The sequence below is a fragment of the Myotis lucifugus genome, unplaced genomic scaffold (genome assembly GCF_000147115.1).
Source record: "Myotis lucifugus unplaced genomic scaffold, Myoluc2.0 scaffold_1584, whole genome shotgun sequence".
Lineage (NCBI taxonomy): Eukaryota > Metazoa > Chordata > Mammalia > Chiroptera > Vespertilionidae > Myotis > Myotis lucifugus.
The window spans coordinates 13,756-27,374 of record NW_005872632.1 but is presented as its reverse complement, the minus strand read 5'-3'; the positions used below and the strand labels follow the sequence as shown (position 1 = coordinate 27,374).

At 57.0% G+C, this 13,619-nt stretch overlaps 1 protein-coding gene across 1 annotated transcript in view; it reads right to left on the bottom strand.

Moving 5' to 3' along the window:
- Positions 1–13,619, bottom strand: part of LONP2 (lon peptidase 2, peroxisomal) — a 27,965-nt gene that overhangs the window by 2,578 nt on the left and 11,768 nt on the right. The window contains exons 9-14 of the mRNA XM_023748616.1: positions 13,601–13,616; positions 11,588–11,714; positions 8,820–8,953; positions 4,038–4,183; positions 2,982–3,189; positions 2,406–2,596 (exon numbers count right to left, since the gene is read on the bottom strand). Of these exons, the coding sequence (XP_023604384.1) occupies positions 2,406–2,596; positions 2,982–3,189; positions 4,038–4,183; positions 8,820–8,953; positions 11,588–11,714; positions 13,601–13,616 (822 nt within the window). The remainder of the gene's footprint in view (positions 1–2,405; positions 2,597–2,981; positions 3,190–4,037; positions 4,184–8,819; positions 8,954–11,587; positions 11,715–13,600; positions 13,617–13,619) is intronic.

Genomic DNA, 13,619 nt, shown 5'->3' with positions numbered 1-13,619 from the left:
ATATATATATATATATATATATATATATATTGATTTCAGAGAGAAAGGGAGAGGGAGTGAGAAAAACATCAATGATGAGAGGATCACTGATTGGCTGCCTCCTGTAAGCCCCCTACTGGGGATCGAGCCCACACCCCGGGCATGTGCCCTTGACGGGAATCAAACCTGGGACCCTTTCAGTCCCCAGGCCGACGCTCTATCCACTGAGCCAAACCAGCTAGGGCACCAAGGTATAAATTTAACCAAGGATGTAAAAGACTTGTACTTGCAAAATATGACACTGAACAAAGAAACTGAAGATACAAGTGGAAGTATATACTATGTTCATGGACAGGAAGAATTAACATCATTAAAATGTTCCACTACCCAAGCAATCTACAGATTCAAAGCAATTCCTATCAAGACAGCTCTGGCGTATTTCACAGAACTAGAGCAAATATTTCAAAAATGTATGTGGAACCACAAAAGGCCCTGAACAGCCACAGCAACCCTGAGAAAGAAGAAAAAAGTTGGAGGAATCCTGCTCCCTGATCTCACACTATACTGCCAGGCCATGGCCACCAAACCGCCTGGTGCTGGCTCTGATCAGCCACCCACCGCAGCCTCCTCCAGGGTTTTCTGTGGCCCTGACTCAGCGTGTGAGCCGCCGACTCCCCGTGTGCAGGAGTGACGTGTCATGGCTGCCGGGAGGCCTGTGCACAAAGCTCGCTGTGAGTCCTTCCCCTCGGGGTCTGAAGGCGCCGCGCTGGGTCCCCGAGGAGAGGTCCCCAGGATGGGACGCTTTCCTGCCAGGGAGCCTCCCGAGCTGAGGAGAGTCCCAGTCCCTTTCTCTGAGCAGAACCCCTGGGAGTCAGAGGTCGGGTCGGCCCAACTGTTTCCGTGTTATTTTTCCTGAGTGGCCGGCCAGTTCGAAAGCCCTAGTTTTAAAGCCGAGCGCTGTCTCGGCCTCGCCCTGGAGTCCCGTCTGGCTGTAGCCCATCCAGCCTCAGTGCTGCTGCCTGGCTGGTCTCCTGTGACAGCGGACACTGGGCGCATGGGAGCCGCTGCGCCTCTGCTGGGCGTGCAGGGGAGCCCTGGCCCTGCCAGCAGGCGCTGGGGAGGCCGCTGGGCCAGAGACCTCAGTGCCCTGGGTTTCCTCCCGGCTCCTCTGTGCTCCGGGGCCAGCGCTTCTCCCAGACGGGAGCTGGGACGCCGTCTCCCCTGTCAGGACGCCCCCAGCCTCCAGGCACTGGCTGAGCTACCAGCGTGGGCCCCGCTCACTGCTGAGGGTCAGATGTGCTCCCTATTCCTCCCTCAGTCCTCCACCTCTGCACCTGCGAGCTGAGAATGTGGTCCTGAAGCCCGTGCTCCTCTGCGTTTGGGCGCAGCTGGCGTTACCGCCGTCACCGTCACCTTAGCTCCGGGCGGCAAGGACGAGACCAGCCTCCTGAGTGCACCCCTCGGGCCTGGCGGCATAATCGGGCCCAGCATCTGACTTCTGGTGACAACCAGCTGGGGCACCGAGAGCATCGGTAACGCTGTGATCTTACTGGGCAACTCTGTGACCTGCTCCCCATCACCTCCTACAGGAACATCCTCTTTGCTCCTCATTTGCTATGAACCTGACAGATTCTGCTGTAGATGGCAACAGGCAGCTAATGACTCACAACCCGCATATTCCCAAGGGTCTGTACTTTATTGTTTCCTTAAAGCTTTTAAAATAAATTGTTTTTATTGATTCAGAGGAAGAGAGAGGGAGAGAGATAGAAACATCAAAGATGAGAGAATCATGGATCGCTGCCTCCTGCACGCCCCACACTGGGGATCGAGCCTGCAACCCGGGCCTGTGCCCTTGACCAGGAATCGAACCGTGACCTCCTGGTTCACAGGTCAATGCTTAACCACTGAGCCACACCAGCCTGGCTTTTCAGTGCTTTTATGAGTAGTTTAAGCTACAGGCCCAGAATGTGTGGAAGTTTTTGGATTTAGCAGTGAGGCCTCACTGCCGTTCCCAGGTGTCATGCTCACTCATCTCCATGTCCACCAGCTCCGCCCTCTGACCTCTGGGGGAGGGCCGAGGCTCCCAGGAGGCCCAGAGGCGAGAACCAGCTGAGTGTGTCACACCAGCCCCGCCCCACCTCCCGCCCGTGCCGTGCAGTGAACAAAGCCCCAGATCTCCAGCTAAACAGCCCCTATCACCGACGGCCACACTGACGTGCCCTTAGCAAGTCCTCATTCTTAGAAGAAAAAACATGGGACAAGTGCTTTGGAATTTGATGAAATTTAAAAATATGAATGACAGCTGTAAGCATTTTCTATGTATTTAAAACTAAGGTGTTCATTGGAAGAAGGCAAACCGCTTTTAAATTTAAACTACGATTATTTAAAACTGCCAAGCCACCATGGGAGGGCGCCCTCAGACTCACCGGCAGCACCAGGCCCCGCAGCGTGATCTCGCCCGTCATGGCCACATCGGAGCGCACCAGCCGCCCGCTGAACAGCGAGGCCAGGCAGGTCACGATGGTGACCCCTGCCGACGGCCCGTCCTTGGTGACGGCTCCGGCCGGGAAGTGCAGGTGGATGTCTGTGTTGTCGAGAAGATCGAAACTTCCAGAAGCTTACAAAGAAAGAAGGATGTTAATGCAGGAACTTACACCTGTTTTCTTTTTCTCCTAAAAGAGAAAGTCAAAAGTGATAAAAAAAAACCCCAAAACAACAAAACGCTCTGGGGAAAGGACTCCTTCACGATGCTAACGGGCGGTGCCCAAGAGCCGTGTGGCTCTGCCCCCCGTGGGGGGGACGGCACCGCCTGCTCTGCTCCTGGGTCAGGCGTTCGCGGGCGGGCGGCCCTGAAGGGGGATCGAGAACTCCCACGGGCTCCAGGTCAGAGGCCCGGCAGCGAGGCGCGGCTGACCACCCCTCGTCTCCGCTCATCACGACCCCAGAGCCTCCGGCTGCTCTGCAGGCTCGGCTCGCTGTGCCCCCCGCACCCCGCCACTCACCGTTGGTCAGGTGGTACTTCTTGGCGTTGCTGCGGAGCCAGCTGATGGCGAGGTGGGCGGACTCCTTCATGACGTCCCCCAGCTGGCCCGTCAGCGTCAGCTGCCCTTCGCCGTCCATCCGACTGGCCTCCACGAACATGATCTCCCCGCCTAAGGGCGTCCACGCCAGGCCGATGGCCACCCCCGGCTGACTCAGGCGCTCAGACACCTGCGGGGGGGGGGGGGGGCGGGGGGCGGATAGGTGACCAGCGAGTGTGAGGCCACGGACCGCACCTCCAGGGCCGGCGCCCAGGACGGGCGTCACGCTCACAGCCTGTGCGTGGCTTCCTGCCGGGACACGGAGCCTTGTACCTAACAGTGTCTGAGGACGTGGAGCCAGGAGCACATCTCACACTCCCGTCTCCCGGGAACAGCCGGTCTCGGCTGTTGGCCACCTTATCAGCCTGTGTCTGTAACGCCCTGATCCCAGCACTAGCCGCCATGGCTGTTTCAGGAAGCGGGAGCCTCCTCGAACCCACACCGAGGAAGTGGGCCTCCCTGCCAAGTCCCGGCTCCTCCTCTTGGCTGTTACCGCCACAGACCCCGAACTCCAGGCCCCTCCCCGGGCGCTGGGAGGCCTCCCTGCCACTGCAAACCCCACGTGCCACGCCCGAGATCGTGGGCCTCGCTGACCGCCCATTAGGCAAACGTGTCCCAGCTACGAAGCCCAGGTGCAGGGGGGAATCCTGCTGAGCCGGCCCCTCTGGGCCTCGGCATCTCCCACCGACAGAGGCCACCGGTCAGCGCGCTGAGCACCTGCCGCGCCCCCCCCCCCCCCCTCCCGCCCCAGCGCATCGGGAAACAAGGTCGCTTTCTCAGGAGCAGCGGGCTGTGGGCTGAGCTGGGTAGGGGCCGGGCGCTGCCGCTGACTCCTTCCCGGGGCTCAGGGGGTGAAATCCTGATTGTAAACGTGATTCTGGAGAATCACAGGGCAGCACGGAGGCTCCTGGCTCCGCCCCACAGGGAAGAGCGGAGTAAGTGGGGGGGGCGCGGAGGGCATCACCAGCGAGCGCTCACCTCCATCTCGTACATCGGGGGCCCGAGGATGTCCTTGAGGGCGTGGAGGTCGATCAGAATCGGCATCTCGGGCGGGAGGGCCAGGCCGGCGGTGCCACTGTCACCGAGGGGCTGGGGCTCCGTGTCCTCCGCGTGCTCTCTGCCGCCTGCGAGAGGCAGCTGCTCAGAAACCCTGGCGCTCGCAGGCTGGAGGACGGCCCAGTGGACGGCAGAGCCGGCCCCCACGGGCCAGCCCTCGCGCTGACGAGGCTCGGAGTGCACCGAGTGTCCGGGACTCGGCAGAGGGGGGTCTCTCAGGAGCCCCGAGCGGGACATTGTCTGTCTCCCCATTAACGTGTGTGCACGGGGGCAGCCACCCTGCCTGTCTTTTTTTATTATTAAATATATTTTATTGATTTCAGAGAGGAAGGGAGAGGGAGAGAGAGAGAGAAACATCCGTGATGAGAGAGAATCATGGATCGGCTGCCTCCTGCACGCCCCCGACTGGGGATCGAGCCCACAACCTGGGCACGTGCCCTGACCGGGAATCGAACCGTGACCTCCTGGTTCCTAGGTCGATGCTCAGCCACGGAGCCACCCGGCCGGGCTACCTGTCTTTAAACACTACATTCTATATTCTCATGCCAAGAGCAAGGCCTGGCTCTGTTCAACCGCTGGCCTCAGAGCAGGAGAGTCAAATGCAGCAGCTGACCTGGTGCGATTCTTAGTCAACAGGCCCCAGACGGCTCAGGCCCCTTCAGGGGGCCCACCGGGCGTCCCCCCCCCGATAGGAACGTGAACTTGAAAACGACGGAGCGTAAACACAGCTCAGCTCTGAGACGCCTCCCCACCTGCCAGGGCTCCACACGCCTCCCGCGGGAGCTGACCCGCCCCTCCCGGCCCTTCTCCTGGCTCCTCAACGGTGAGTCGTCACGTGACAAGATGACCATCCACCAGGAAGCAGAGAAGTTTAACTGAAAGCAAGACAGCACTGCCTGGCCCCTAAGAAAGTGACAGGAAACCAGCCTGGGACTGACAGCGAGTGAGGTTCGGAGCTGCTGGTATGAAGTACTCCTCGCGTTTACAGAAGTGACCCAAACTGTAAATACTCGTCCCCCAACACAGCTCGGCCACCCCCCAACCCTTACCCCCTGCCTGTGCGCCGCTGTTCTCTGCTGCTTCACGGCAGCTCAGACCGCACAGACACAGAGCCAGGCTGCTCACACCGCCCCGCGGGCCGGGCTCCTCCAGGGACCGCTCGCCCGCCTGTCCCCAAGTCTGTGGCCTGAAGTTACTTCTCTTCCTGGCAGGCACGCTAAGTCCAGCAACATTTTTATCCTTAAAAATAACTCCCGCATGCACTGCCTGACATTTCTAAAGCGACCGCTTCATTTTATACTGGGATCTTAGACAGCTCATCTCTTGAGGAGACACGTCCAGTGACTAAGCCAGCGCGGAGCTTTGGCACGGAACCCCGAGAGGGGCTTTTCTGCGGAATCCTCCGCTGGCTCGGCTGAGGTCAAGCCCGAGGTCAGAGCACCGGGCAGAGTCACTGACAGCAGCTCGCGGGCCCTTACAGCAGGGACACTGCCAGGAGGCCACATGCTTCCAATCAACACGAAAACCAAACGGTCCTCAGAGACAAGGCGTTACCCCGATGACCTCCGCATCTGGACGCCTCGGTCACGGCCTGACTCCCCCAGGCCCACTTCACTACGCTAGCGCTTAGGATTTTTTCTGCAAATCATGGATTCGAAAACATAAGCAAATAAGTGTTACCAGGAAACCCCGCGTGTTCTCGCAGCTCGCAGGCCGCCCAAGTTCCTGGATATTTCTGGGTTCTCTTTAAATAGCCACGGTGAGCGCAGGCTCTGTTCGGAGCATGCTGATGGGCCGCGTGAACAGCGAGCCCCGTGCGACCCAGTCTCCGGCCACGGCAAAGCCCCGAACGTTCATCATCGAAAACACACCATCAGAACCCTGCACGCCATTCTCAAGGCGTGTTAACTAGACGCACTCGCCTCACACTCCGCTGGACGATTTCACAGCCAAGAGCAGGAAGACACGCTCAGGGGCGTGAGGCTGGGCAGGGGAGCGTGCTGAGAACGGGGGCTTCTGAGGACTGGGCCCGGGGAGAAAGGGCCCGAGGGGCACGCAGCGGCAGCTCGCCGCGCACCGCCGGCCGGCAGCAGGGCCTCCATGCTCATGTTGTTTTCCCGGCTCTCAGAAATATTTTTAAAATTTATTTATTTAAATATATTTGTATTGGTTTCAGAGAGGAAGGGAGCGGGGGGGGAGAGAGAGAAACATCCATGATGAGAGAGAATCATGGACCGGCTGCCTCCTGCGCCGCCCACTGGGGATGGAGCCCGGGCCTGTGCCCTGACTGCACATCCAAGACCGTGACCTCCTGGTTCATAAGCTGATGCTCAACCACTGAGCCACGCCGGCCGGGCTGACATCTATTTTCAATTATAGTTGACACAGGATTATGTTAGTCTCAGGGGCACGTTATTTCTATACCTGACAAAGTGGTCCCCCCGGTAAGTCTAGAGTCCACAGAGTGATCGTGTTAACCACGTTCCCACGCTGCACATGACGCTTCCATGGCCCGTCTTTATAGCTTGGAAGCTTACAGTTCCCGGTTCCCGCCCCCCCACACGCGGGACGGGGTGGGGCTTACCGGAGGCTCCTTTTTCATAATAAAAAAATGGGAAAAATGGTTTTCCCGGCATGTGTTTATCTTAAAGCTTCCTCTACAAATCCTATTAAAATGACAAGGAATTTAATAACGGAAAACCCACAAGAACAAAAGGAATAGAAAGAAGCTAATAGCTGCGAGAGCTGCCAGCCGCGTCCTGGGAACGGAAGCGATGGGTAGGAGCTCGCAAGAAACGGGAGCCGGAAAGCCCGGGGCCGGGCTCGCCCACAGATCCCACACGCTCACCCTGAACGCGGGGTCGGCTGCCACTAAGTCTGTGCGACCAACAACCAGAGCCTAAGGCGCCTCCCGGACCCCACGCTCGGGGCACTGCCCGCTCCAACCCAGGGGGGTGGGGCGGAGGAACCAGGGCCTGGCCGGGCCAGGGGAGCCAGGCTGGGCCCAGGAGGGCTCTGGGGACGGCTGCATTTCTGCCAACACTGCTGCTACATGCAACAGGACAGACACAGGGGAGAGGTGGAAGTCCATCCACCCCCAGCCCGCCACCCGCCACCCGCCATGGCTCCTCAGCCACATGCCCGGGTTCCTTTCCAGAAAGACCGTGGCACGGCAGGGCAGCTAATGCATCTCTTTGCCAGGAGAGCGAGCGACATCCAGGTCCTGCCTCCGAGGCCCGCTGCCAGAGCTCGTCTGGGCAGCCCGTGGAGCAGACCACGGAGCGGGACCACAGAGTGGCCTCCACGGAGCAAACCACAGGCGGGACCACGGAGTAAACCACGATGTTAACTGGGTTCTAAAAAGTCCACCTTTGGTTAATTCCGGTGACAGAGCCCTTCCCTTTCTTTCCCAGCACCAGCTCCACGTTATATAATTTAAGTGACATTAAAATCATGTTGCTATCAAAGAAAATGGGCGAGAAAACCAATTTCTGCTGAGGACAGAGACCTGCCCCTGTCTCCGTGGGCAGCGTGGATGTGCGTACTGTCCTAACAGCCTTCTAAGCTGTCGGCATCAAAAGACTGCACTGCAACCCGACCCCGAAGGAAAGCCCAGAACCGGCACGTCAGAGCCCTGCAGACCGGAGCCTTAAATCAGACTCTCACCCAGGTGCCGCAGAATGATTAACACGCAGCCCCGGCTGTCAGCCAGGGGCCCTGACCTGCTCCCCTAGACCAGTGGTCGGCCAACTCATTAGTCAGCAGAGCCAAATATCAACAGTACAACGATTGAAATTTCTTTTGAGAGCCAAGTTTTTTAAACTTAAATTATATAGGTAGGTACATTGTTATTAACTTAATTAGGGCACTCCTAAGGCTTAGGAAGAGCCACACTCAAGGGGCCAAGGAGCCGCATGTGGCTCGCGAGCCGCAGTTTGCTGACCATGGGCCTAGACGGTCAAATATAAACACGACAGCGGTCAGCACAGCAGCCGTCCCTGTGAACGCCCCGTCCTGAGCCATCAGCGTACAGGCGGTGTGACAGCTGCGTCCTATCAGCCACCGCGTGATGAGGTCGCGTCTGATTGGTTAACTCCTGGCAGCAGAGACCCTCATGTGCAGGTATAAGGACCTGACTTCTTCATTTTATTTTCCTGTTAATCCTCACCCAAGGATATTTTTTCCATTGATTTTTAGAGGAAGTGGCAAGGAGGGAGGGGGGAGAAAGGAGAGGGGAGGGAGAGGGAGGGAGGGGTGGGGGAGAGGGAGAGAGAGGGAGAGGGAGAGGGAGAGGGAGAAGGAGAGGGAGAGAGAGAGAAACATCTACCAGGAATCAATCCCGTGACCCTTTGGTCTGTGGACTGATGCTCCACCACTGAGCCATACCAGCCAGGCACCTGATTTTTTAAAGAAGTCACTTGGAGCGAAAAGGGTAATTACTATTATTTTTTGTAAATCAATCAAAATTACACTTTTCCCCCTGTCGGATCAGCAAAATACAGTATCCCTCTTGGTGCGCTGCGGAGCGTCAGTGACCAGCTTCCGCGTGAGGGGGCGGAGGAGGCACCTCTCGGCGCTTCCGGTGACGCTGTGCCGTCTGTGAAGGAGAGCCCGTGGCGCAGTCCCTCCCGAGGGCAGCCCAGGACGCCCCCCCCGCACCTGCACCGCCCCCCCTCCTGCCCGACACCGCGGAGGCCCACACACCTTCTGCCTCCGCCGCATCGGCGCGCTCCAACTTGGCTTCTCTGTGCTGTCCTTCGGCGACCTTCACGGCCACCGCTCGGCAGATGGCCCCCAGCTTCCTGTCCAGGGAGCGCACCCCCGCCTCCCGGGTGTACCTGCCATTGGAGAACAGGGTTAGGTCTGGCTGCAGCCCCCCCGAGGCGGACAGAGTAAGTGATCGGCAGTTACACCGCAGGCGTCCGCAGTGCACATTCTAACGCTCATTGCATTTCCTTGAGAACGGAGTCCCTCACATTTAAATTCCTTATAAAAGTCCCGTCATTTCTGAAATGGTCAGTGTACTTGCAGCCACACCTTTCCCCGTACAGATTCTCCTGACATCCTGCCCTAGACTGCAAATGAGTCGTTGGTTCTTCCATGTTACGTCGGCAGCACGTAAAACGGCATTTTCTCTTTGAGAGGATGTGTGCTTTCTTAAACAAAATCGGTCACCTTAAGAGAATTCTAGGTACATTTATTACACTTCAAATATTGCTGAAAAAAATCCCCAAAACCCAGACCTTTCACCTGCACTAAAGCAGAAACAATCAGAGCACAAGGACCTCGCGCCTGCCCGGGACGGTGCCGAGCCCGGAGGAGGCCGCTGAGGCCACGAGCACCGTGACCGTGCAAGCCACCCTCCCGGGGGCCCTCCAGGGCCTCAGCAGAGCCTCTCAGGCAACCTCCACGTTCAGCTTCCATTCCAGGAGCCGCTGCACAAACCACTGCATGGTCCAGCCACTCTGCCCCGGCTTCGGGAGGGAGCGCGTGGGCAGCATGAGGCCTGCAGTGCAGTTTTCTGGGAGAAGCTGGATTTGCGTGGCAGTCGGACTATTCCAGACGCAGGGAAGCAGGCTTTAGCCCCGAGAGAAGACCAATAGAAGCTGCTGGCTACACGCATTCCCATCGAGGACAGGAGGCTGTCCGGTCAAGCCCACGTTCTACCCTGCACAGACCTCGTAAGGAACAGGGAGGCGTCTACCATAAACAAGCCAACACGAAAACAAACCCCAAACCCAGGGTGGCTCCCGGACGGGCATCCGGGGCGGAGAGGGACTGAGGAAGCTGACCGGGAGCCGCACCGACGTCGGCAGACCCGGCCGAGGAAGCCAGGTGAGCCCACACCCCCAGGACGGCGACAAGGAAACGCTCATGTGGGTGTTTTGAACAAGAGCAGGCCCGGAGCCAGTGCGCACAGCGCCACGCGACACTGGCTGCAGGAAGCAGACGCGCCCCTATTTGCCCTTTGACCCTGTAAAGCAGTGGTTCTCAACCTTGGCTGCACATTAGAATCACCTGGGAGTCTTTTAAAAATCCTGATTTCTGGGCCCCATCCTCCGGAAATTGTTTCTTTGTTATGGGGTGGGGCCACAACTTTAGTAACAAAGAAACAGAATTTCCGGAGGATGAGGCCCAGAAATCGGGATTTTAAAAAGATTCCCAGGTGATTCTAATGTGCAGCCCAGGCTGAGAACCGCTGCTGTAGAGGAAGTGTCGCCGGGTCCTGAGAACGGCCCGTCTCCCCCTCAGTGACCTGGTCATGGAGGTGCCACCGATGCCACTGAGAGGACACAAAGCTGACGTCCTGATGGTCAGCAAGACGAGAAAGCCAGTTTGCTGCAGTGGCCGAGGGACCAGCAGTGACATCTACGCTCACTGCAAACCCACCCAATGCACACAGAACGGCATCGGTGGGACCAGCAGAGACTGATGAGAAAGACCTCGTTCTCCAGGCGACACCTGGGAAAGACAGTGGTGACTTCCCGTCAGCCACGATTCCACGATTCCGGTCCAGAGACGCCACGGCGACTCTGCTCTCCCTCAGACGTCACGCCGGCCCGTCAGCAGGCGGGTTTCCTCCGAACGCCTCCCAGGGCCGGCGGCGCTCTGACGGGGCCGCTGGGAGACTTTGGCCGACAAATCCCTCCCTTACTCTCCTGCCCCGGCTCAGAGAAGGAGCTCCCGGTCAGAGCTGGTCTCACTGCTGGATCTGAACTTAAACCGACCCCAGGAGGCCGGGGAGGCCACCACGCCGCCGACTGGCTAATTCCAGGTCAACACCCAGAACAGGGAGCCACTTCTCCCCAACCACCGCGGTTCCCAGGAGGGGTTCCGGGGGGAGGAACTGCCTGCAGACGCCACACAGCGGGCGGTGATGCAACAGTCCGCAAGGCAGACCCGGGAGAATGGAGAGGCCACTGCAGACAACATTCCCAACAGGCCGCGCTCTCCACTGGGCACGCAGCCCGGACACCAGACCACGCAGTCGCCCGAGGCAGCTCCTGTGCTGCCTGCCGAGGCCTCAGCCCTGGGAGCGAAGGTGGGAAGCCCCTCCCTTCTCTCCTGCTCCATGACAATTCCTGAAGGTGAAAACTAAGGACTAAAACCTCTCAAAAAGCAGAGGAAATGGGAATAACTCAAAACAGGAGTCTGAAAGCAGCGGCTCCACAGGAAGAGACTGAACTCTCAGATCCGGGCCGTAAGCTGCGTCTCAGTATCTGCACGAGTTGGGTTCTAACCTATCAGAGGAACCCCTTACGCTGCTCCGGGGGGAGGCGGCCATTCTGGCTCGAGGGGAGTCCTGTGCTGTGAAGATGCTCTCACTGCTGCCCCGACGGACTCCTGCCTATACCGAGCCTGTGCAAACCACGACCATGGAAATGCTCGCGGGCGACCCGCTGGCAGGAACGGATGCGGTCGGTTGCTTCGTCGGACTGCGGTGTTAAAGGAGCCGCGGACCGCGGACTCACCTGGTGATGATGCCCAGGGTGGTGGCCGGGGGGATCTGCAGCTGCTGCGGGGTCAGCCCGTGCTGGTCCAGCTGCTTGGGGATGAGGTGCCGGTGGGCGATCTCTATCTTCTCCTCCTGCGTGTACCCTGCAGGAGGGGCCCCGCTGTCAGTCATGCCCCGGGCTCCCCAGGGCCAGGCTTTTTCAGAATGGATGGGAGTGTGACCTCCACTCAGATCCTCTGATCAGAGTAAGGACGTTTATTCTCCGATCAACCACTGTTAAGGCCTCCAACTTCTCCCCAAACAATACAAGCATCTGCCAAGCACAGCGTTTGAAATCTTCTGAATAAATCTGCCTCTCAAAGAGGAAAAAATCTCTCCGTGAGAGCTCAGAGGCAATTACCTCCTCAGCTCAGAGCTGGGTTTCTATTTATTATTTAGTAGGAAACGCATCCCTTTTCTTTACTATAATTTGAATCATAACTGAAAAGACTTAAAGCACAACAAGACTGAACTGAATAAGCAGCGGTTCTAGGGGAGGAGCCGCACATAAATTCTGGCAACAAAACCGCCCCAAACCAAGCTGCCCCTCTGGTCGGAGCTGTACACGTAACTGACACATTTAAAGGATGTACGCTCTCACTTATTTAAACGCCTCAACGAGTATAGATTTACTTTGTCTTTAAACCTGTAAGAAAAATTCCCACTAAACTAACTGCCCCTTTTCCATGGAACAAGCAAACATTAAAAAGATGAACTGAGCCGAGACTGGTTTGGCTCAATGGATAGAGCGTCGGCCTGCGGACTGAAAGGTCCCGGGTTTGATTCCGGTCAAGGGCATGTACCTTGGTTGCAGGCACATCCCCAGTGGGGGTGTGCAGGAGGCAGCTGATCGATGTTTTTCTCTCATCGATGTTTCTAACTCTCTATTCCTCTCCCTTCCTCTCTGCAAAAAATCAATAAAATATTTAAAAAAAAAAAGATGAGCTGAGAAGACAGCTGTTGAGCAGGAAGAGGAAATAAGGGCCGGCAGGAGGGAGGCGCCAGCACACGGCCGCCCCCACACTCGCGGCTCACGGACCATCCACCTCAGGTGGAGTTCCAGGCAGTTAGTCACGTGACTTACTTATTTTAGTCTCAAATATGCACAAAGCGATATTTCACTCCATCCGACTTTAAAACTGTATCCTGTTTTAAGTATAGGAACGGGCAGGACTCACAGAAAACTAAGAAATCCAATGATCACCCACTTGATAGAATTATATTTCAGGTTGATATGAAATACACACTTAGCTTATATGAGAATCTAGATATATTTAGTCTTAGATATATTTAGATTCCACTCCATTTCCATTTTAACAAATGCCCACTGACATTACATGTCTCCCAGGGAGAAATGATTCTGAGCAGTTAAAATGAGGTGAAAACACTGAGATTTATTTACTGTTAGTAACTAAAGGAGTTTTTGCAAAAAAACCCCCAAAGCCTAGTGACGGCTGCAGTGACAAGGCGCGGGCAGACCAGCCCCGTGTGGCACAAAACACGGCCGGAGTGCGGCTCACGCCTCGCTGCCGCCGCTCCTGCTCAGCGGGAGCAAGTGCTCACTTTCCCCGAGAAGGAAACGTCAAGCTCTGATGGACAGGAGGCTAAGCTGACCATGTGAAGGTCTGTTCCTGACTTACTTTGAAAAAAGTTGTTTTTTTCTGTAATTTTAGAAATTGCTTCAAAGGAGAGTGTCTTTTTATTAAAAAAATGGATCATTCTTTCATGCCAAGTTCCATCTGAAATTGCTCTGCAAAATTTATCGCTGAGACGCCTTATCTGTCAGGGTGAAAGCAAACAAGTGCACGTCTGCCTTCCCGACTCTGAGTCTAAACAGGAGCAGGTTCACTCGGAGACTCGGACCTGGGAAGGTCACACGTGGGCAAACCACCTTTTTACTCGAATCCCCACAGCTCCACAAGGTCAACGGGCTGCGCTCAGAGAGGCAAGACAGAAACACCCCATCAGGCACTGCCCTGTGCCCGCGTACCTGGCACCTGGATGATCTC